The 21,989-nt window shown below is 42.7% G+C and overlaps 1 long non-coding RNA gene and 1 gene segment (V, D, J or C); one reads left to right on the top strand and one right to left on the bottom strand.

Moving 5' to 3' along the window:
• The first annotated feature begins 2,897 nt into the window (after nucleotides 1–2,897).
• LOC127047409 (immunoglobulin kappa variable 4-1-like) lies at nucleotides 2,898–10,924 on the top strand. The segment is given in 4 exon segments: nucleotides 2,898–2,959; nucleotides 3,391–3,704; nucleotides 9,437–9,524; nucleotides 10,662–10,924. Coding segments are annotated over 4 exon segments (714 nt in total).
• Nucleotides 10,925–16,032: 5,108 nt separating this feature from the next.
• On the bottom strand, nucleotides 16,033–20,978 carry LOC127046467 (uncharacterized). Its single transcript, XR_007773101.1, has 2 exons — nucleotides 20,529–20,978; nucleotides 16,033–16,380 (listed from the first exon to the last, which is right to left on the bottom strand). It is a non-coding gene; the product is annotated as an uncharacterized LOC127046467 (long non-coding RNA).
• Between the last annotated feature and the right edge of the window lie 1,011 nt (nucleotides 20,979–21,989).

Here is a 21,989-nt window from a genome sequence, read left to right as displayed (position 1 = left end):
ATGAGCAGTGGCAATATCCCTCTCCATATAAGCATAAAGCAGTAAGACCCTTTTCCATAATCTGGGGCATGCCCATAAAGCAGCTCACAGACGGGACAGAGAAAAGGACTGTCTACACTACAATTCCTGAGTCACTTCTGTATTCCAGTGTCCTACAGAATCTAGTCTAGATTTCAGACAATCTCAAATAGGAGAGGAAAAGTGCTGACTCCAGTTCAGTTTTTAGCAAGTAGCAGTTAAACCTTATCTGCAAGTCACTTAGCCCTGGGCAGCAGCACATAGCGTAAGTACCAAGCTACGGTTCTCTGCAGGGGTTTAGCTGTGGAGGCAGTCTCTCTGGGAAGTCTACAGCAGCCTCCATCGCCCTTACACATCCTCAGCACCAGGGACAGGGACAATGGGAGGATGTGGCTAGCAGCAAATCCTGCTGCATTTCTCCTGCCCTTCCTTAGGCCTTATCCTAAGTGGCCCCCACACTCTGGTGTACATAGACTTCCTGCAGAGCTAGGAGCATTTCATTATCTGCTCATGCTAAATTTCATTCTATTACTTAATATAAACAGTGATAATATTTAATATGGTCTCAGCACTGTACAGACAACCTTCCCAATGCCTCTCCTAGGTCAGTAACACTATCATCCCATTTTACAGAAGGATGAAGTGCCTTGCCTAAAATCACACACTGAGTCACTGGCAGGATTAGAATTCACATCTCCGGCTTCCTTAACTTATGCGTATGTTCTCATGGCACACTGCTTACTAGCAACACAAAGAGCCGTCGGGCAGAGTGAGTGTGTGATTTACAATCAGCCTTGCAAACAAATATTTACCTGCCCAAGGAACAAAACTCACTCTCTTCTGACTTGGTAAGAACTGAAAAACTCAGTCCTTTGGTTAGAATGCTCCCATTTTTAGTATAAATTCATAGTCCAGAGATTTGAGCAGGAAAGAGGTAACATGGAGCTGTTTCCAGAGCCTTTTATAGCTTCTGCCAACTGAAGGGAAACTCATTTTCTCACTGTGGAAAATTACAGGTAACAGGATGGTATTTGGAGTCACACAAGCAAGTCACATGTCCACGTATGCTTTGCTTAGTTATAGTACATACTCTAGTTAGAATGTTCACAGAAAAGATCATTAAGTATAGAAAGGCATTTTCCATTGTGAGTTACGTGTTCTTTGATGGGCCATTTAACTTGAATAAAGAACAGGACTACTTGTGGTACCTTAGAGACTAACCAATTTATTTCAGTATAAGCTGTCATGAAATAAATGCTGACATTTTATTCTGAAATAAATTGGTTAGTCTCTAAGGTGCCACAAGTACTCCTGTTCTTTTTGCGGATACAGACTAACACGGCTGCTACTCTGAAACATGTCAACTTGAATAGTTTCTTCACAATGTGCTGGCTAAACACCTTGTTGGTGTTTCCACAGGAGCAAACATTTGAAATACAGATACATAGTTAATATTCATAACGTCAGATACAAAAATGATACATGCATACAAATAGCACAATCAAATGTAGCAAATCATAACTTTTCTGTTGACACCTTACTTGACACATTTTGTTGCAATTATATAACAGTGGCGGCAACAATGATCTGTGCGGTCATATTTTAATCAGATAACATCACAGCGCTATGGTGCTAAATCAATTAAAAGACATTGAAAAGTCAAGTGTATTCACTTTCGTTATCTATTCTTTTAACAGGTCAAAACATAAGAATGGCCATATTGGGTTAGCCTAGTGGTCCATCTAACCCAGGATCCTGTCTTCTGACAGTGGCCGGTAAATTAACTTTTCAGGACATAAAGAAGTTTTTCGTGTAACATGTTTTTCACACTACCGAGTGTCATTATTGACAGGTATTTTTGGTGGGGTTATGAGTATTTGGTTTGCTTCTGCACAAAATACAGTATTTCTTTGAAGTGAGTTCTACCCACCTACACCCTGCACAGGGCATGGCTATTTCCAGAGCAGCTGAGTTGCATATCTAGCCTCCTTAAACAAGAAGCTAAACTTTCTCACAACTGACACTAGATGACCACATTCACCTCTCTTTCCAATGGTAGCTGAGAACTCTGTGTTTTTGAAAAGGAGGCCAGACAATTTAAGGGCTGAAATATAGATTTAAGAGCCTAACTTTAACTCTCCAAGAATAATAATCATGGCCTAGTTATACAATGTTAAACAGAACACAGGGAGCACTGCTACAGGGCTCCCAAACCATTTAATGGGACATTAGCCTATTCCTATACACTGTTACTTTTGGGATTTTAAGGGCAAAATAGAAGATTCAGGATTAAGGTTCCCACAACACTGTGCATAACCATATGGTCTCTGGGGTAATAATCTAATAAATCCAGTAGGGGGTAGTAGGAAAGGGAGTGTTAGCTCCCTGTGCAGATCCCCTGATGCAGGCAGATCACACCACTGATATTTTCTTTTTGAGGAGATTCCCAGAAGAACCATTTAAATTTTAACAAGCAGCTGAGCAACACTGATGAGCTGAGAGCATTGATTCCCATTCCACCCTGACAAATGCCATTTCAACACAAAATGAGGAACAGGAACTGCAACCGAATATGGATTTGTTCAAGAGAAGAGGGTCTTGAGCAAGATAGGTACCTCTGGCTGCCACCACTATCATCAGAACTGCCATTTGAACACAAACTGAGGATGCTGCCCCAGGGTCCATAAGGTTGAACTTGCCAATTTCATCCATGGCCCCTTTTACTTCTCTTTTTCTGCATGTTTTTAGCTCACATGGAAATTTCCATCTCGGAACTAAGTTTGCATATCTCACACCCAAGTAACACTGCTCTGCAGCTCTGAGCCCTTATAAATGTTCCATTTCATTGGTTACAGTTTGTTGATCAGCACTGGGCCAGTCAGACGTAGCAAGATGATCTCTCAGGTTCAGCTTATCTGGCTGTTAGTGCTCTGGATCCAAGGTAAGAATCTAATGAAGGGGACACTGGATAATTCAAGTCACAATGATGCACAGAAACATTTAAGAACTCTAGAAATGCTTATTATTGATCTATAAACATTCCTCACTTAGTGACAGTAACTTCTGAAATCCTTATCTCCTAACTATAATTAAGAAAAAAAACAGGTTTGAGAAAAATACAAGTAATTGAAAACAATGTGGAATAAAAGAAGCACCTCATACTTCTTATGAATTTTATTCTCAGAAGATGACCTATCAGAAGTATGGAAAGAGGCACCTGGGAATATTTATCACGACAAAATATTGTGTATTTGAATTATCTACACTGCTGAGAGATACGCCAAATGTACAGACTACACAGAGAGATAGAAACACTATGTAGAGAGACACTATGCATGCACATACTAATTTATATTCTGTTTGTTAATTCAGACTCCAGTGGACAGATTGTGCTGACTCAGACTCCAGAATCCCTGGCAGTGTCTCCTGGAGACACAGTCACTATCCACTGCAAAGCCAGTTCAAGTCTCACCAGTGGTAGCTATCACTTACTAGCCTGGTACCAACAGAAATCAGGACAAGCTCCAAAGCGCCTTATCTATGATGCTTCCAACCGTGGCTCTGGGATCCCAGATCGGTTCAGTGGCAGTGGCTCTGGCACTGATTACACCCTCACAATCAGCAGAGTTGAAGCTGAAGATGCTGGAGATTACTACTGTCAGCAGTATCGCAGCTACCCTCTCACAGTGATACAGACCAATACAAAAACCTCCCCATCCTGTCACTTTCATTCTAACAGCTGCTTCCGATACATAATTGCTACACTAGATTTCAGACAGCATTTTGGCAGCCTTACAACACCAGGCCGAGTCCCCTGCTCCCACTGCTGATTTTTCTATAATACTGTTGTCTCTTTCCCACACCAGTGCCCCACTGCTGACACTAGTGCTGAGTCTCTGCTGAGCAGATGTCTGGTCCTTTCAAGTCAGCTACTCAGCATAAGAAAAATTAGTGATGTCAAGTTTAACAATACTAAGCTAAACTTGTTTTATTTATTCACATACACCAGTCCTGAAACACAGGTGATTAAAAACAGCATGCAGGGAAACCTCTATCAGGAATCTCATCCCAGCAGCAATGCATATGTCCCAGGGAGCAAATCTGCCTCAAGAATTTAATCAGAGAGTAAGACAGAGAGCAACCTCTCCTGCTGCTGCTCACACAGCTCCCTTTCCTCAGAGCCCTGCATAACCCAAACGAACAATAACCCAGCAAGTCTTCCCAAGAGGGAACATCTGCTCACACATTAAGAAAATTCTTGGAGGACTGTGTGTAACAGCATCACTTGGAGACACAAAGACAGTTGACTATACAGTCCTGTCATTAAATTTTGCTGCCAGAGGCTTTTTTTTGCCTGGTAAAGAAGGTTTGGGGTTTTTGGAGGCATTTGGGGGATTTTTTTCTGCTAACTGGGAGCATTTTTTCCTGCATAATTGGCTTTGATCCCCAATTCACCAAAATAATTCTTACTTTCTGCTCCCCAGTTGGAGCATTTCAGGAGTAAAACAGACACAGCCCTCCCAGTGCTTTACTGGCAGTGCCACCGTATGGAGATCCTGAACCGAAGTCCAGAACTCCAGAGCTAGCAGAATGTACAAGGGTCGAAGGGGCATCAAGCTCACCTTCTGGAATGAAGGAACAACTCCTGCTACTCTCTAGAGACCCACTTGGAATAACACGGACAGGAGCTATTGACTGTGTCCATCCTTCATTTGATAGAGGAAAGTTGGCAGCAATATGGGGCCCTGGAGGGAGCATTTGGGCAGTCGGCAGGTTCACAAATGGGCTCAGATGGGGAAAAAGTACAGAACCATATTTTCTCCTTTAGATGAGGGCACTTGACATGTTTCTGGGGAAGAGTTTGGTACGTCTGAAAGAACATATGCATATGTTCCCTGAGATGATGCTGGGTGTTCACCCCAGCTGCTTTCCAGCATAACATTAACTGTTGTGGCTTCAAGCAGGAGCACCAATGTTGGAAGAAGTGGCAGCTTCCCTAATTTTGCTTCTTTTTTTGTTAGGCACGGAATCACCGTTGAATCACGCAATTGATTGATGTGGTGGCACCAAAACATATTGGGTGACATTTGTACTGTATAAGACAAAGGACTCATTGGTCCACTACCATTTGCCAGACCCCAGGTACTGGGTCCCCAATAAATGTACAAATACTGTTTAACCCACTTGTAGCTGACAAGGTTCACTGATCCCTGACGCCTTAGCTTGACTTATTAGATGATTTTGGACTTGTAGCTATAGGTCTGGCTTCAATAAGTGCAAGTTTGACCTGAGATTCTGCCCATATCCCGCATTCCAGATGTTTGGTTTATCATGGCATTCACTTAATTTCAATATGCTAGCAAGAAGCACACCAGTTTCTGCTGTAATGACCCCTTCTCATGTGCCCTGGATAGCAGTGTTTGCTTAAAAATTTGCACAAACCTTTCAGCCAAGCCATTGGTGACTGGGTGATATGGGGCTGAGGTGATATGCCTAATATCATTTTTCTTCATGAACCACCAAAACTCTTCTGAACTAAATGCATGCATCTGACGAAGTGGGTATTCACCCACAAAAGCTCATGCTCCAATATGTCTGTTAGTCTATAAGGTGCCACAGGACTCTTTGCTGCTTTTACAGATCCAGATTAAAACAGCTACCCCTCTGATACGTGACATCATATCCTTCTATATTTTTTAATACCCTTTTCAGGGTTTCCAGATGTTCTGCATCAATTCCACCGGTCACAATATCATCAGCCAAACACCACCATTCCTGGAATATCTTACAAAACTTGGTCTACTGTAATGTAGCAAGAGCTGGAGAAACACGAAACACTAGCCTGTCGTACCAGTAAAGACTCGTTTGTTCGTTGATCTTGAGGTATGCCTTAGACTGTTTCTGAAATTCCAACTGTAGGTACATCTGTGACTAATCAATTTTGCTGCATCATTGTCCACCTGGAGCGTAGCAAAAATGTCTTCAATTTGAGGCAGGCAGTATTTTTCAACATTCGGTTCAGGATTATGCTGACCTTAAAATCTCCACATACTCTTACTGCACCACGTCTTTCTTCTTCTTTTTTGTTTACAGTTGGAATGATACAACCTCCCAACTTGCTCCAGGCTGCTTTTGCAGCATCTTAATAGATTCCCAATCCAGGAGAACCTTACGTAAACATTCGTGTAAACAAGTTTGCAGATGACACTAAACTGGGAGGCGTGGTAAATACGCAGGAGGGTAGGGATAGGATACAGAAGGACCTAGACAAATTAGAGGACTGGGCCAAAAGAAATCTGATGAGGTACAACAAGGACAAGTGCAGAGTCCTGCACTTAGGATGGAAGAATCCCATGCACTGCTACAGACTAGGGACCGAATGGCTAGACAGCAGTTCTGCAGAAAAGGACCTAGGAGTTACAGTGGATGAGAAGCTGGATGTGAGTCAACAGTGTGCCCCTGTTGCCAAGAAGGCTAACGGCATCTTGGGCTGTATAAGTAGGGGCACTGCCAGCAGATCAAAGAATGTGATCATTCTCCTCTATTTGACATTGGTGAGGCCTCATCTGGAGTACTGTGTCCAGTTTTGGGCCCCACACTACAAGAAGGATGTGGAAAAATTGGAAAGAGTCCAGCAGAGAGCAACAAAAATGATTAGGGGGCTGGAGCACGTGACTTATGAGGAGAGGCTGAGGGAACTGGGATTGTTTAGTCTACAGAAGAGAAGAAAGAGGGAGGATTTGATAGCTGCTTTCAACTAGCTGAAAGATCTAGGTCTCAAGTTGCAGTGGGGGAGGTTTCGGCTGGATGTTAGGGAAAACTTTTTCACTAGGAGGGTGGTGAAACACTGGAATGGGTTACCTAGGGAGGTGGTGGAATCTCCATCCTTAGAGGTTTTAAAGGTCAGGTTTGACAAAGCCCTCTCTGGGATGATTTAGTTGGGGATTGGTCCTGCTTTGAGCAGGGGCTTGGACTAGATGACCTCCTGAGGTCCCTTCCAACCCTGATATTCTATGATTCACAGCCCCCACAGGGCCAGTCCCCCCTTTTCAATGACATATAACTCTAAAAAAAACATTGCTTATTGTTATACTCCACTTCACTTGCATCACTCCAATTGGCACTATCTATGCTCTTGTATATGTTTTTAGCAACATCAGTGTCTCCCTCAATATGGTATTTTTCAAAATTTCCTGAGTGTGAGACAGGGGCCTGTATCCAATTCCATAGTGAGCGTTTTTCCCGTCACCTGAAGGGTCAACGAGATCACTGACTTGCCATTTCTCCTCACGCTATACATATCCAGGCTGGCTACCCCACTCTCGCACTGTGTGTCACTACTGCCTCTGTCCACAGAGTATACACTGATATTCCTTTATCTATACCCTATACTCTTTCTTATTTCTCTCAGCAGGCCAAACTCCGTGGATATGCCCTTTTTTATTAGTGCCAAGCATGTTTAAATCAGCAGTCACGGGGAGTGTGGAACACTTTTCCACACACATAACATGGGTCTGTCTGCTGAGTAGACCAGCTCTTGCCTGGGGTTACAGATAGTGTATGCCTTCCTACTTCCATTTTAGCTCCCATGCCACACTTTCCATTGCTAGTTCAATTTCTACTGTGCCTTTAAAACTCAGATATGCCTCAATTAGAAGTCTCTTCTGTATGCTTTCCTTAAGCAGTCGCCTCACAATTTTCTCTTAGGGCCCCATTAAGCTCATCCTTAAAAGCACAGTGTTATGACAATCTTTTTTAACCCTGTTGCCAAGGAGGAAATAGATTCACGTTCAAGCTGATTCCACTTATGAAATCTGAACCTCTCTGCTATAAACAGTGCTTTGGATACCTAGGGCCTTTGGGCAATTCATACTCTCTTGAAGCATTTTGCTTGCGGGCTCTCTGGGGCCATCAAACTGTGTACAAATCTGTATGACAGTTTAGTACTGTCCTATTCCATTTGCTTTGCTCTGTGAATCAGCTGCTTCACATACAGACTCAGACTGTTTGTGCACCTGCTGTTCTGCATATGGGGACAGTGCTTGGGTCAGACTTCAGGGACCACTCTACTGCTCTCTTTTGACTTAATCTTCACAGTCATTTTCTGCCCAGGGGGTATATGGTCTAACCACTGCTAGCACAGGATGAAAACATTCTTCTTTCATTCTTACGTAACAGTAAGGAACATTTGACGGTTTAGATAAAGTCAGAACACGCAACAGGGAAGGGTTTTCCTGGGGGTTACAGCAAAATCTGACACTAGTGTCTACCACACCACACTTGGTAAATAGGCTTAAATCCCTCACATACTATTCTTGTCTTTTCTATATACTGCTTCGTTGAATTACAACACTATTCATTTGCTTGTCTGCTCCAATCAGCTGACAAGATGACAACACGAGAGAGAGAGAGAAGTGGAGTGTATTAAATTCAGAACCTTTTGGCTGTTAGTGAATTTAAAAAAAAACACAACTAAGGGTCAGATTCTTCTCTGAGTTAAGCCGGTATAAACTGGAAGAAAATCCATTTACTCTGGTTCCTTTGAGGAAAACAGTCAGCTCAACATTCCATAAAAAATTCTCCAGCAGGAGCCCATTGGTTAGTTTCTGTGAGCTCTATTAACTTGCTAACATATGTAGAGGGGAAGAAACACACACACCAGCCAGCTCTTGTGGCTAATGAGTTCGTTTCCCAGCACCACCAAGACCACAGCAGAAAACGTCTATGGAACAGTCTTGTGCTATGAAATAATAGTACTTAGCATTTCTCTGCTGGTCTTTGTGCACTGATCTCAAAGTGTTCTACAGGGAGACTCACTATAATTACAGATGGGGGAAACTGAGGCAGAGGTGAAGTAACTTGACCAACCTCCCCAAAAAACTTCAGAGACTTAATGTAACCTGAGTGAGCATTAATTCTTCCACAGCTACCCATGTGTGCCCTTTGGGAGTGGTGGAGGACCCCAGGTAAGGCCAGCCAGGGGAAACCTTGTCAGCATGGTCACAATGGCTTCGGGCTGTGGCAGAAAGGCCTAGAACCAGTACAAAAGCATAGTTCCCTCCACACCGATGGCCCTGACCTCCTGTGCATCGCCCAGGCTGTGCAGTGTCTAGGGACAGAAGTGCTGCTTCTTGCACAAGGAGCCCCGGCAACAGAATGGATTGGAGAAAGCTCTTTGAGAGGGTCCATGCACAGTTTACTTTCACTCCCCGTGGAAGGAGATGGTCAGGTCCCAGGTTTTCTATTCCCAAAGCAGTCAATCCACCACCTAGCACCAGCACAAACTTCACACAAACTTCCTAAATGAACCCAGTTGCTGTTACAGACAATGGCATTTTTCAGCAAGGTCTTTATTTCTTAAATCTCATTCAAACGTAAAACCTTTCTTATCTCAATTCTCTGCTCATGGCTATTCCAGGTGACTCTAGGTATGAACACCCAGAACCCTGATGGCCTGTCCATGAATGTGCTGCAGGATCCAAGCTACAGATGGGTCAAAGTTGCATGTATTAGAGACAGACTGATAGCCACATTTATTAACATTTCAAGGAGGTTGGATTCAGGACTTTGGTTTAGTCCTTTAAAGAAAGAGGGGCCAGGCGTGACTGTCAGCTCCAGATAGGGAGACCAGATGAGGGGAAGAAAATATCAGGACACATAGGGGGGTGGGTGCCCACCAGCAGAGCAAAAAAGTAAATAAATAAATAAAAAAGTCGAGTTCTGCCCCAGCTGAGCAAAAAAAACCACAGTGCTGCCGGCAGATATCGGGACACAGGACCGACACCAAAATATCAGGACGGTGCTAATTTTATCGGGACGTCTGGTCACCCTAGCTCCAGGTGCACAGCCAAACTCTTCCACAGTTTGGAATTGTGTAAACCTGGGATTTTGGCTCAGGCTCAAGTCTAATCTAAAGGCGGTAACTGCAGAGCTGAATAGTACCTTCCTCACAAGCAGTCCCAGGGAAATCAGTACAATTGCTTCTGAAGTGAGGCACTTCTCAGAATCTGGCTGCAAGTTATCAACGATACAGACACAAACACTGGATGTTCACCTACAGCTTATAATGATTATCAAAGCCCTAGCTGACATGTGAGCAATAATACCCTGTTTCATCCATAGACACTCCATTCTCAGACCAGAGGCTGTACATGGTGCTCTCTCTCCAAATCCTCTGCACTGGGCCAAAGGGAATGCACATTTACACAGAGCAGCTGTTTTGCATATTTCTGCCTGAGTGGCATCTCCTTGCAATGCCGGGCAGATATAAAAGTTTTATTTTTCAGACTTTATGCCTCAGATTCTCAGTGTCCGTCAGACTTGACGAATCAGGATGATTTCACAGACTCATCTGATCTGGCTCCTAGTGCTCTGGATTCAGGGAAAGAACACTGCCAGGAGAGCTATTAGATTAAGATAATAATCTCTCACCATGATTTAATTATAATAGAGCTCTTCATCAAATCAACATTAATTCTTCATCCCATGAGACCACAAGGAGACATTTCCAGTGGATATAGACTTTAAGGTAATTAACTTGTTCAACTGAAATCTAGTCAATAAATATTTACAGTTTTCCTTTTTTTAATAGCATTTAATTTGATTCTCCTAATTTTTCTTGTAATATTTTTCCTCTCTGCCAGATTCCAATGGGCAGATTGTGATGACTCAGACTCCAGAATCCCTGGCAGTGTCTCCTGGAGACACAGCCACTATCCGCTGCAAAGCCAGTGCCAGAGTTTATAGCAATGTGGCCTGGTACCAACAGAAATCAGGACAAGCTCCTAAGCTCCTTATCCACAATGCTTCCACCCGTCCCTCTGGAATCCCAGATCGGTTCAGTGGCAGTGGGTCTGGCTCCGACTTCACTTTTACAATTAGCCGGGTTGAGGTGGATGATGCTTGAGATCACTATTGTATGCAGAGACAGAGCTTCCCTCTCACAGTGATACAGACCAGCACAAAAACCTTTGTTCCATTTCTGTTACTTGATTTAACAGCTGTTTCCTATCCACTCCCAAAGCAGGCAAGCATGTCCCAAATTTTGGGCAACTTTTGAGAACCCACAAACTACAGTGTAATTTCATCTTCTCATTTCTACAGCTCCCAGCCTGCTGGAATGTACAGGCTCATTTATTACAATAAACTCAGCAGCTTCTCTTTGTCCACTCAAGTCTACGCACTCCTTCCTGTAGGCAGGGTCCTAGCTCCCACTATCATTACAATACAAGCCATACGTCAGCTGACAAATGGTGACCACTGGTAAAAGCATCCAGCAGCTACTTGCATGAGCAGAAACACCAGATTGGCTGCTTTCTTTCCTTGCAGCCCATACAAAGACTAACGCCATGTCTACACCAGAAAGCTTGTGCAGCCATTTTAGGGGAACCTTTGTGAGCCTGTGATCAGTGATAGTGACCAATAGCTTCCTTAAAACAAAGGATTTGTATTTAGCAGGTGGAACAAAGTATCAGAGAAACAAGGATTTTAAAAGAACAAAGAGACAGCATGTGCTTTTGGACTAATCTAATCTTACATTTCACAACAAGATAAATCAAACAGGTTAGCTTCTTACATTACAGAAGAAGAACTGAATCAACTCGTATTCCCTTAGTGCTTGTCCACACATGGAGTTATTCCAGAATAGCTATTAACTATTAATAACTATTCTTGAATAACTATTAAATCAGAGTAGCTATTCCTGAATAACTACATGAGTGAACAATCTTATTCTGGAATAAGTGTGCTTTGCTCCTGTTCAGCTGAATCCCCTTTGAAAGTGGATTAAGCAAAACAGAAACAAGGTGCTCTTAGGTTATGTCTACACTAGAAATCCTGGAGTAGGGGAGCTGCATAACACTTAAGTGTAAATATGTTACAGGGACAGAAGGAGTTTTTCCATTTTTGGAGTAAATCTACCTCTCCAAGAGGCAGTAGCTAGGTCAAGAGAAGAATTCTTTCATTAACTTAGTGCAGTCTGCTCTGGGGCTTATGTTAGCTTAAGAACGTCTCTCATACCCTTTAGCAACATAGACAGGTCTACCTAACTTTCTAGTGAAGGTCAACCCTTATTCCAGAATAAAAATATCCACACATGCTATTCAAGAATAGCTATTGTACTTTAAATTCACACCATACAGTCATTCAAATTATATTTCAAGTGTAGACAGGTCCCTAGAAAACAAAGACCCTCCAGTGACCCATCCTGTTCGCAATTACCAGCAGATCCTGATGATATTTCCCCTCTCCCCCACTTGTCCTGTTTGTCAACAACTCTTTCAAGGAAACACCAACTCACAATTCCTTACAGCCCCTAATATCCCACTTCTCTGCCCAGGAAGAATTAGAACTACATGGGATGAGTTACTATGAAATAAACATCCTTGTGAAGACCCTGCTGTGAATCTGCTGAAGGCCCAAGGCTCTGATGAGACCAAAATACACATACTGGAGACAGAGACAGGAGATCCATGTCCACACTGGAGGTTGGTTTAAGAACTTTGTTTAGGACCTTGATAAGGTGAGTGACCAATCATGAAAGTCACTTATAGATGCACAGACAAACTTGTCCATTGTTTGGAGTTCTTTGTATCTGGGATTTTCGTTCAGGTCCAACTCTAATCTAAACTTTGCAAATGCAGGGCAAAGTTCTATCATCCGTTGGCCTGAGCAACACTTAATACTTCTCACCAGCACAGCTTTGCCAGCATGGCTGTGATTTTTGACCAACATAGCTATGTTGCTGTAAGAACTAGTGTAGATGCAGATATGGAGGCATAAAGTGCTTCTGCTGGTATAGATTACATCTCTAGGGGAACTGGTGTAAGCTGTGCTGGCAGAAGCAGTTTTATGCTGGTAGAAGCTGCAACTACACGAGGACCATTTGCCAGTATATTTCAACTGGTATAGCTATGCCAGCAAAACATTAATATAGACAAAGCCTAACTCACTGTGAAGAAGAGACTATGCTAATATGAAATGATATAGTATAAGATGCTGTTAAAGGACAAGAGATGCTAAGTGGAGTTGTATGATGGTGTATGTTGTGGGATGAAGATCAAGAGGAACATATGCCATTAGGTGCACAGAGACACAGGGGATTGGACTCCTGGATGGAACCTCCACCCAGACTGCCCACTTGGATCTTTGCAGGGGGTGAATTGGAAGGGTCAAGAGGGAGAAGGGTGACAGAGGGTGGTGGACAGCTAGACAGTTGTCAGGAAGGGCAGCACTGCTCGGCTCTTATACAATTATATTTTCCCATTAGAGTAGGACATAGCAGGGTTCTTGAAAGCTACTGTTATGTTGTTATAATGTTTATTCTGGTTAAATAGAAGTTTAGTGGTTTTTCAGATCCATAAGTTGGAGACCCTGAAGGGATCTGCAAGGGCCCTAGAAACAGAGTTAGGAAAAGTGACCAGGATCACCCAATATTCACAGGCAAGTTTCCTGAGAGGAAGACCAGAGAGGTAAAAGGGCTGCAGTGACAACCCAGAGATGTGTGTCCCCCAGAAGGGACAGATAATGGTACTCATACTAAGTAGTATCTCAGCCCTCAAGCAGTCCCACTGATATCAGTAGAAATACTTGTAAAGTAAGGTACTCCACAAAGGAAGCTTCTCAGATTCTAGATGAAAGTTACCAGTGATTCAGACACACACACTGGGTACTGCATTAAAATATACTGTGATAAATGAGGAGGAGGGAGTTGCTCTCTTTTATGGACACCCAGCCAACCAGTTAGCTATGAAGTCCCTCTTAATGACTGTTTTCTGCTTGCTTTACCTGTAAAGGGTTAACAAAGCCCCCATCCCGGGTAAAGGAAAGGGAGTGGGCACCTGACCAAAAGAACCAATGGGAAGGCTAGAACTTTTTCCCAGAAACACACAACGTGAGGAACAGGAACTGCAACCGAATATGGATTTGTTCAACAAAATAGGATTTTGAACAAGATAGGTACCTCTGGCCGCCATCTTCACTATCACCAGAACTGCCATTTGAACACAAACTGAGGATGCTGCCCCAGGGTCCATAAGGTTGAACTTGCCAATTTCATCCATGGCCCCTTTTACTTCTCTTTTTCTGCATGTTTTTAGCTCACATGGAAATTTCCATCTCTGAACTAAGTTTGCATATCTCACACCCAAGTAACACTGCTCTGCAGCTCTGAGCCCTTATAAATGTTCCATTTAATTGATTACAGTTTGTTGATCAGCACTGGGCCAGTCAGACGTAGCAAGATGATCTCTCAGGTTCAGCTTATCTGGCTGTTAGTGCTCTGGATCCAAGGTAAGAATCAAATGAAGGAGGCACTGGATAATTTAAGTCACAATGATCCACATAAAAATTTAAGAGCTCTAGAAATGTTTATTATTGATCTGTAAACATTCCCGATTTAGTGACAGTAACTTCTGAAATGCTGGTCTGCTGACTACAGTTAAGAGAAAAAACAGGTTTGATAAAAACACAAGCAATTGAAAAGAATGTGGAATAAAAGAACTACCTCAAACTTCTCATGAATGTTATTCTCAGAAGATGAACCCAGTCCAAATGTGACCTGAGATTTTGGCCCATACACAGCCTTCCAGATGTTTGGTTTATCATGGCAGGCACTGCATTTCAATATGCTAGCAAGAAGCATGCCAATTTCTGCTGTAATGACCCCTTCTCATACACCCTGGATTGCAGTGTTTGCTTAAAAGTTTGTACAAACCTTTCAGCCAAGTCATTGGTGGCTGTGTGATATGAACCCCAAACCATCAAACTCTTCTTCACTAAACCACCAAAACTCTTCTGCACTAAACTGAGGACCATTGTCACTCACGTCTTGTTCTGGCAGTCTAGCACTTACAAACAAACTTCCAAGGTTTTTCCACTGTCTGTGCAGCTGTTGTAGTTTTCATGCAAAAATCTTCTGGCCATTTGGAATGTGTATGCATCACTACTAGATACATCATTTCCCAAAAGGGTCCTGCAAAATTAGCATGTAGACATGGCCAGGGAGCTGATGGCCATTCCCAGGAGTGTAATGGTGCTGGTTGAGACATGTGCTGTACCTGTTGGCATCCCAAACATTCCTTAGCAAACTGCCCTATTCATTGGTCAAGGTCTGGCCACCACATAAAACTTCTGGCAAATGCCTTCATTTTTACTTCTGCAGGAGACCTACCTGGAACTCCTGAGACTCTTGTGCATTATACTATGTATAATGAGAGAAATTTCCCACATGACACATCCTTAATGTATGGTAACTTCACTTTTGCATGTGTAAAAGGGTGCATCTTAAGGCTGTCAGTATATTTCCAGCCCTTCAGAGTAGCTTCATAGACCTGAGCGAGTGTGGGAGCCCTTTTGATTTCTTGCTTGATCTAACTACGAGTTACTGAGGAGCACTCAGTCTGAAACAAGTTGACCAAGTCAATAGATTCTCTCTCTATTACAGGTTGCCCTTCAACCAGCAAGGGCAAGTGGGAGAGCTCACTGGCGTTTGCCTGTACTTCTCTTCGTTTGAATTCAATGTCATACATAAGCAGCTGAGATGAGAGCCTGTTGTAGCATATGTGCAATCACTGTCACAGAAACTCCCTTCTGCAGATGAACAATTGATACTAGGGGTTAGCAGGCTATGAAAAGAGTGAATTTCCTCCTATATAGATACTGTTTGAATTTCTTCAAACCCCACATCAGACTTAAAGCTTCCTTGACTATCTGTACACAGTTACATTCTGCTGCTGAGAGAGATCTAGAGACAAATGTTTCAGATCTTTCACTGCCATCTGGCATGGTGTGCGATTTAATATCCCCAGTTCCATGGGAGGGAGCATAGCATGCTAACTTGATAGGCAAGGATGGTTAAAGTGTGTAAACATACTGACAGATGTGACCAATTATTTTGCTTCCAGGAAAGTGTTTTGATACTCACATGACCATAATCTCTTTTGACCATTCTGGTAACCCCAATATAACAAAACAAGGTAACCCCAATATAACAGACTCAACACAAATAACCGCCAATTCACATAAACAGATTCAACACTTTACTCAATACCTACAAATATATTACATCTATTGTCCTCCCAAAATGTAATGGGTGCAGCTCCTCCGAAGTACTTGTGGAGGGAACAAAAACAAGGTCCAGTTACAAGTCATGTCCTTTAGGTAGCTTGCGTTGTCCTTCTGGATAGCATCCACCAACAATTGAACATTCCCTTGAAGAAATGACACGTCTTCAGATGATGCTGGTTGTTCAGTTCAACTGCTTTCCACCATAACGTTACTTGTTGTGGCTTCAAGCTGGGGAACCATCTTGGAGCAAGTGGTAGCTTCCAAAATTATTAACATTTCAAGTAGGTTGGTTCAGTCCTTTAAAGAGAGAGGGGCCAGTTGTAACAGTCAGCTCCAGATGCAGAGCCAAACACTTCCACAGTCTGAAGCAGCTCGAACCTGGGATTTTGGTTCAGACCAAACTCTAATCTTAAAACGGTAACTGCAGAGCTGAATAGTACTTCACTAGTGCCACTGAAATCCATACGACTGCTTCTGAAATAAGGTGCTACTTCTCAGGCCTTGGTTACACTGGCACTTTACAGCGCTGCAACTTTCTCGCTCAGGGGTGTGAAAAAACACCCCCCTGAGCGCAGCAAGTTACAGCGCTGTAAAGCGCCAGTGTAAACAGTGCCCCAGCGCTGGAAGCGCGGCTCCCAGCACTGTAAGCGAATCCCTTCGGGGAGGTGGAGTACCTGCAGCGCTGGGAGAGCTTTCTCCCAGAGCTTGTGCCGCGACTACACTCGCACTTCCACGGCAGCGGTTTGGAGTTTCGAGTGTAGCCAAGCCCTGAGATTCTAGCTCTAACTTCCCAGTGATACAGGCACAAACACTGGATATTCATCTAAAGCTTATAATGATTAGAAAAGCCTTAGCTGACATGTGAGCAATAATACCAGGTTTCATCCATAGGAGTTGCATTCTCACACCGGAGGCTGCACATGGCCCATTCTCTCTACACTCTCTGTGCTGGGGCACAGTGAATGCCCATTTACACAGAGCAGCTGCTTTGCATATTTCAGCATGAGTAGCATTTCCTTGCAATGCTGGACAGATATAAACATTTCATTTCTTAGACTGTAGGCCTTAGATTCTCAGTGACTGTCAGACTAGAGGGACAAGGATGATTTCACAGACTCATCTGATCTGGCTCCTAGTGCTGTGGATTCAGGGTAAGAACTACAACAGGGGAGCTATTAAATTAAGATGATAAATAATCTCTCACCAAGATTTAATCTTGGTGAGAGATTATTTATCACATTAATTCTTCATCCCATGAGATCACAAGGAGAGATGTCCAGTGGACACAGACTTTAATATATCTAAGTGGTTCAACTGAAAATTAGGCACTAACTATTTCCAGATCTCCTGCTTTTAACCGCATTTAATTTGATTTTCCTTATTTTTCTTATAATGTTTTTCCTCCCATACAGATTCCAATGGGCAGTTTGTGCTGACTCAAACTCCAGAATCCCTGGCAGTGTCTCCTGGAGACAGAGTCACCATCAACTGCAAAGCCAGTTCCAGTGTTGGCAGCTACATGGCCTGGTACCAACAGAAATCAGGACAAGCTCCTAAGCTCCTTATTTACAGCGCTTCCACCCGCCCCTCTGGGATCCCAGACCGGTTCAGTGGCAGTGGGTCTGGCACAGACTTCACTTTTACAATCAGCCGGGTTGAGGTGGATGATGCTGGAGATTATTATTGTCAGAGCTCATCTCTCACAGTGATACATACTAATACAAAAATCTTTGTTCCATTTCTGTTACTCAGTGTAACAGCGGTTTCCTGCCTAATCCAAGAGCAGATGATTATGTACCAGATTTTGGTCACCTTTTCAGAAACCACAAACCACAGTCTAATTTCATCTTCTCATTTCTACAGCTCCCAGCCTGCAGTAGCACAAAGTATCATATATACCAGCCCCTTATCACTCGAAGGTCTAACTGGGTTTCGAGAGGATGCATTTCATAGAACCATAGAATGATGGAAACATAGGTCTTGAAGGGACCTTGAGAAGTCAAGTCCAGCCCCATGCATTGAGTCAAGCCCAAGTCAACCTAGATCATTCCTGTCAGGTGTTTGTCCAACATCTTCTTAAAAACCTCCAATGATGGGGATTCCACAACCTCCCTTGGAAGCCTATTCCAGAGCTTAACTACCCTTAGAGTTAGAAAGTTTTTTTTAATATCTAACCTAAATCTCCCATGCTGTTCATTAAGCCCATTACTTCTCATCCTGCCTTGAGAAGACCTGGAAAACAACTGATCACAGGACTCTTTATAATAGCCCTTAACATTGTTGAAAATTGCTAACCAGTCCCCCTCCCAGTCTTCTTTTCTCAAGACTAAACTTGCCCAGTCTTTTTCTTAAGCCTTTCCTCATAAGTCAAGTTTTCTAAATCCTTAATTACATTTTTGTTTGGTTCCTTTCCTTTGGGAGCCTGTGACAGTGACCAATTGCCTCCTTAAAACAAAATGTTTCTATTTAGCAGTTGGAACAAAGTATCAGAGAAACAAGGATTTTAAAAGAACATAGAGACAGCATGTGTGTTCGGTCTCATCTAACTTCACACTTCACAACAAGCTAAATGAAACAGGGTAGCTTCTTAAATTACAGAACAAGAACTGAACTAACTCATATTCTCTTAGCACTTGTCTATACATGGAGTCGTTCCAGAATAGCTGTTAACTATTAATAACTATTCTTGAATAAACCCATGAGTGGACAATCTTATTCTGGAATAAGTGTGCTTTGCCCCTACTTAGCTGAATCCACTTTGAAAATGGATTCAGCTAAACAGGAACAAGGCACTATTAGGCTGTGTCTGTACTAGAAATGCTAGAGGAGGACAGCTGCATAGCACTTAAGTGTAGACAAATTACAGCGATGGGAGGAGTTTTTCTGTCTCTGCAGTGTTAAATCCATCCCCTCAAGAGGCATTAGCTAAGTTGATGGACAAATTCTTCTGTCAACTTAGTGCAGTCTGCCGTGGGGCATAGGTCGGCTTAACTACATCTCTCCTGGGTGTGAGTTTTTCACACCCCTGAGCAACATAGACAGGTCCATCTAACTCTCTGTGAAGGCCAGCCCTTATTCCAGAATAAGAACATCCACACAAGGAGTAATTCAAGAACAGCTATTGTACTTTAAATTCACATCCAAATTATCTTTCAAGTGTAGAGAGGTCTCTAGAAAACAAAGATCCTTCTCAGACCCAACCTGGTCATAACTACCCACATGTCCTGATGATGTTTCCTCCCTCCCCCGCTTGTCCTGTTTCTCCCTGCCTCTTTCAAGGAAGCACCAATGAACAGTGTCCCTCACTTGAGGCCCACTCTGAGCCCAGTTACTATATTGCTCAACAGAGTATTACGGTTTTTGTTTGAAGGTCTAAGAGTGAAGTTTCTTGATGCCTCAGACCACCTTTGGCTTGTCAGAATGAGCACTTAGCAAGGCCTATCTAGGAGAATGTCCCCAGGATGGCTGATCCATTGTTTGCGCATTTAGATCCATTCAGTCTTAACAGATTGTAATAGCTACTGTGATGGCTGTCTCCCCTATGCGACTCAGGGTGTTCATATATTATAAAGCCAGATGGGAGCATTTTAATAATCTATTCTGACCTCCTGTACTATAGAGGCCTCAGAACTTCCCTGAATTAATTCCTGTTTGAACTACAGCATCTCTTTTGGAAGAAACAGTCAAGCCGGATTTAAATGGGATAAACTGAGGCACAGAGTAGTGATGGGATTGAAAATGCAGTGCAAGTTTCTGCAAGCTTTACTCATGTTGAGTAGAACCTTCCCTGTGAAGAGTAAGGTACAACTTAATCTGAGCCATGGTGGCAGAATCACCCCCAGAGTGAAAATGGAGAAGGTAAAAGTTGTTGAAGATACAGACATGCACTCTGGGAAACCAGTTCAGGCCCATATTGGTTATAAGAACCAAATCCTGCTCTCACTTCACGTTCACATCTTCCATTCCACTCAATACGAGCTGCAGTCTCAGCCTGAGGGATGTACCTGGCTCCTTCTCTGCTACAAGAAACATTCATAGAACCCATTTACACAGAGAAGCTATTTTGCATATTTCCACCGGAGTGACATTTCTAGGGTCTGCAGGGTACGTATCAATGTTTCATTTCCTAGGCTTTATGCTTCTGAGCTTAGGATCAGTCAGTCCAGGAATCTTATAATGATCTTTCAGACTCAGCTTCCCTGGCTCTTCGTGCTCTGGATTCAGTGTAACAACAGGATACACTGGAGTAAAATAATTGTATAGAAAGAATTAAAGGTTCTTAATTTCTTTTATCAAACCAACAATACTTCTTACCACATAAGAATGCAGAATCATACATTCAGTATATAAAACACTTTCTGTAACTAAGTGCATTAAATTAAAATGAGACATCAGACATATGCAATTTCCTTTTCAAAAAATATGCTGAATTGGGTATTTCTTACCTCAAGATCCAGCAGCAGGAAGTTGAAGGTAGACAAATTTCAACTATGAATAAGGTGCAAATATTTAAGAGTGAGTGAAATTAACTACTGGAACAACTTATCAAGGGTTGTGTTGGATTCTCCATTACTGGAAATTTCTTAATCAAGCTGGCATGTTTTTCTAAACAACTCGCTCTAGTTCAAACAGGAATTAATTGAGGGAAGCGCTATGGCCTGTACTATGCTGCAGCTCAGACTAGATGATCACAATGGTATGTTCTGGCCTTATAGTCTATGAATCCATATTTTTAATCCCCTCCTCCCCCACGCAAACTCCATTGGGGACACTGTGCTGACTCAGACTGCAGTGTCTCCAGAAGACACAGTCACTATCAACTGCACAGCTAGTTCCAAAGTCTACAAGCAACTTGGCTTGGTATCAACAGACACTGGAATATGCTCTCCAAGCTCCTTATCTATCCTGCCTCCTCCCATGCATCTGGTGCCTCAGATGGGTTCAGCGAGTGGGTCTGGCAGTGACGACACATTTACAATCAGCAGGGTTGAAGCAGATGATGCTGGACTGTCAGCAAGGCTATAGTGCATCACGGCGATACCGATCAGTACATAAAGCTCCCTGCTTTCTTCAGTTTCTGTTCCTCACTGTAACAGCTGCTTCCTATACAGAGTGACAGAATCAATGCACCTGCTATCCTTTCATAAGGAAATGGAATCTGTCGGGCTTTGGGCTCTTCGCTCCAGCGTCCTGTTTCTCCCGTCATTTTAGAGCTGTCACCATGGCATATGGAAGAGACTAAACTCAAGGGGGAGATTCATTACTTTACACACAGAGAGAGATCCTCAACTGGTGTAAATCAGTGAAGTTACTTGGGCTATGCAGATTTACACCAGTGGAGGATCAGTCCCATACAGTCACTGCTACTAAACTCTGTTGCTCTCCAAAGCTGCACATTACATTGCAATCCTAGCGCTTTCTTAACGAGCTTGCAAAATGCAGAGAATATAGATTTCAGCTCTACAAAGGAATAAGCCAGTAAATAAAACTCCAGAGCAGCAGAAATGTTAAAAGAAAATCAAAGCTAACCTTTAAAAAATACATATTTCAGTATATGAATGTTTTTAAATGATGAAAAGAGGTTGTTCATATAGCAAGATTGTCTGGTTAGCAAGTATCTAAAAGAATTCCAGCATATCCTTATGTACCTATATACATGTGAGCATTAGACCAAAATCTCTGTAAGCCTACATCCACTGAAGTGAATACAATACCGGCAGCAGAGAATATAGCTCAAATTGAATGTATTAATTCAAATCTTTCTATTAATGCTACAGAACATTCATATCAAGGCCACAAGATGGCAACACATACTCATGCTACTCTCCCTAAGTATCAGAGGGGTAGCCGTTTTAGGCTGGATCTGTAAAAGCAGCAAAGAGCCCTGTGACACCTTATAGACTAAC

The sequence above is a fragment of the Gopherus flavomarginatus genome, chromosome 3 (assembly GCF_025201925.1).
Source record: "Gopherus flavomarginatus isolate rGopFla2 chromosome 3, rGopFla2.mat.asm, whole genome shotgun sequence".
Classification (NCBI taxonomy): domain Eukaryota; kingdom Metazoa; phylum Chordata; order Testudines; family Testudinidae; genus Gopherus; species Gopherus flavomarginatus.
This window is presented reverse-complemented; position numbering and strand designations above follow the sequence as displayed.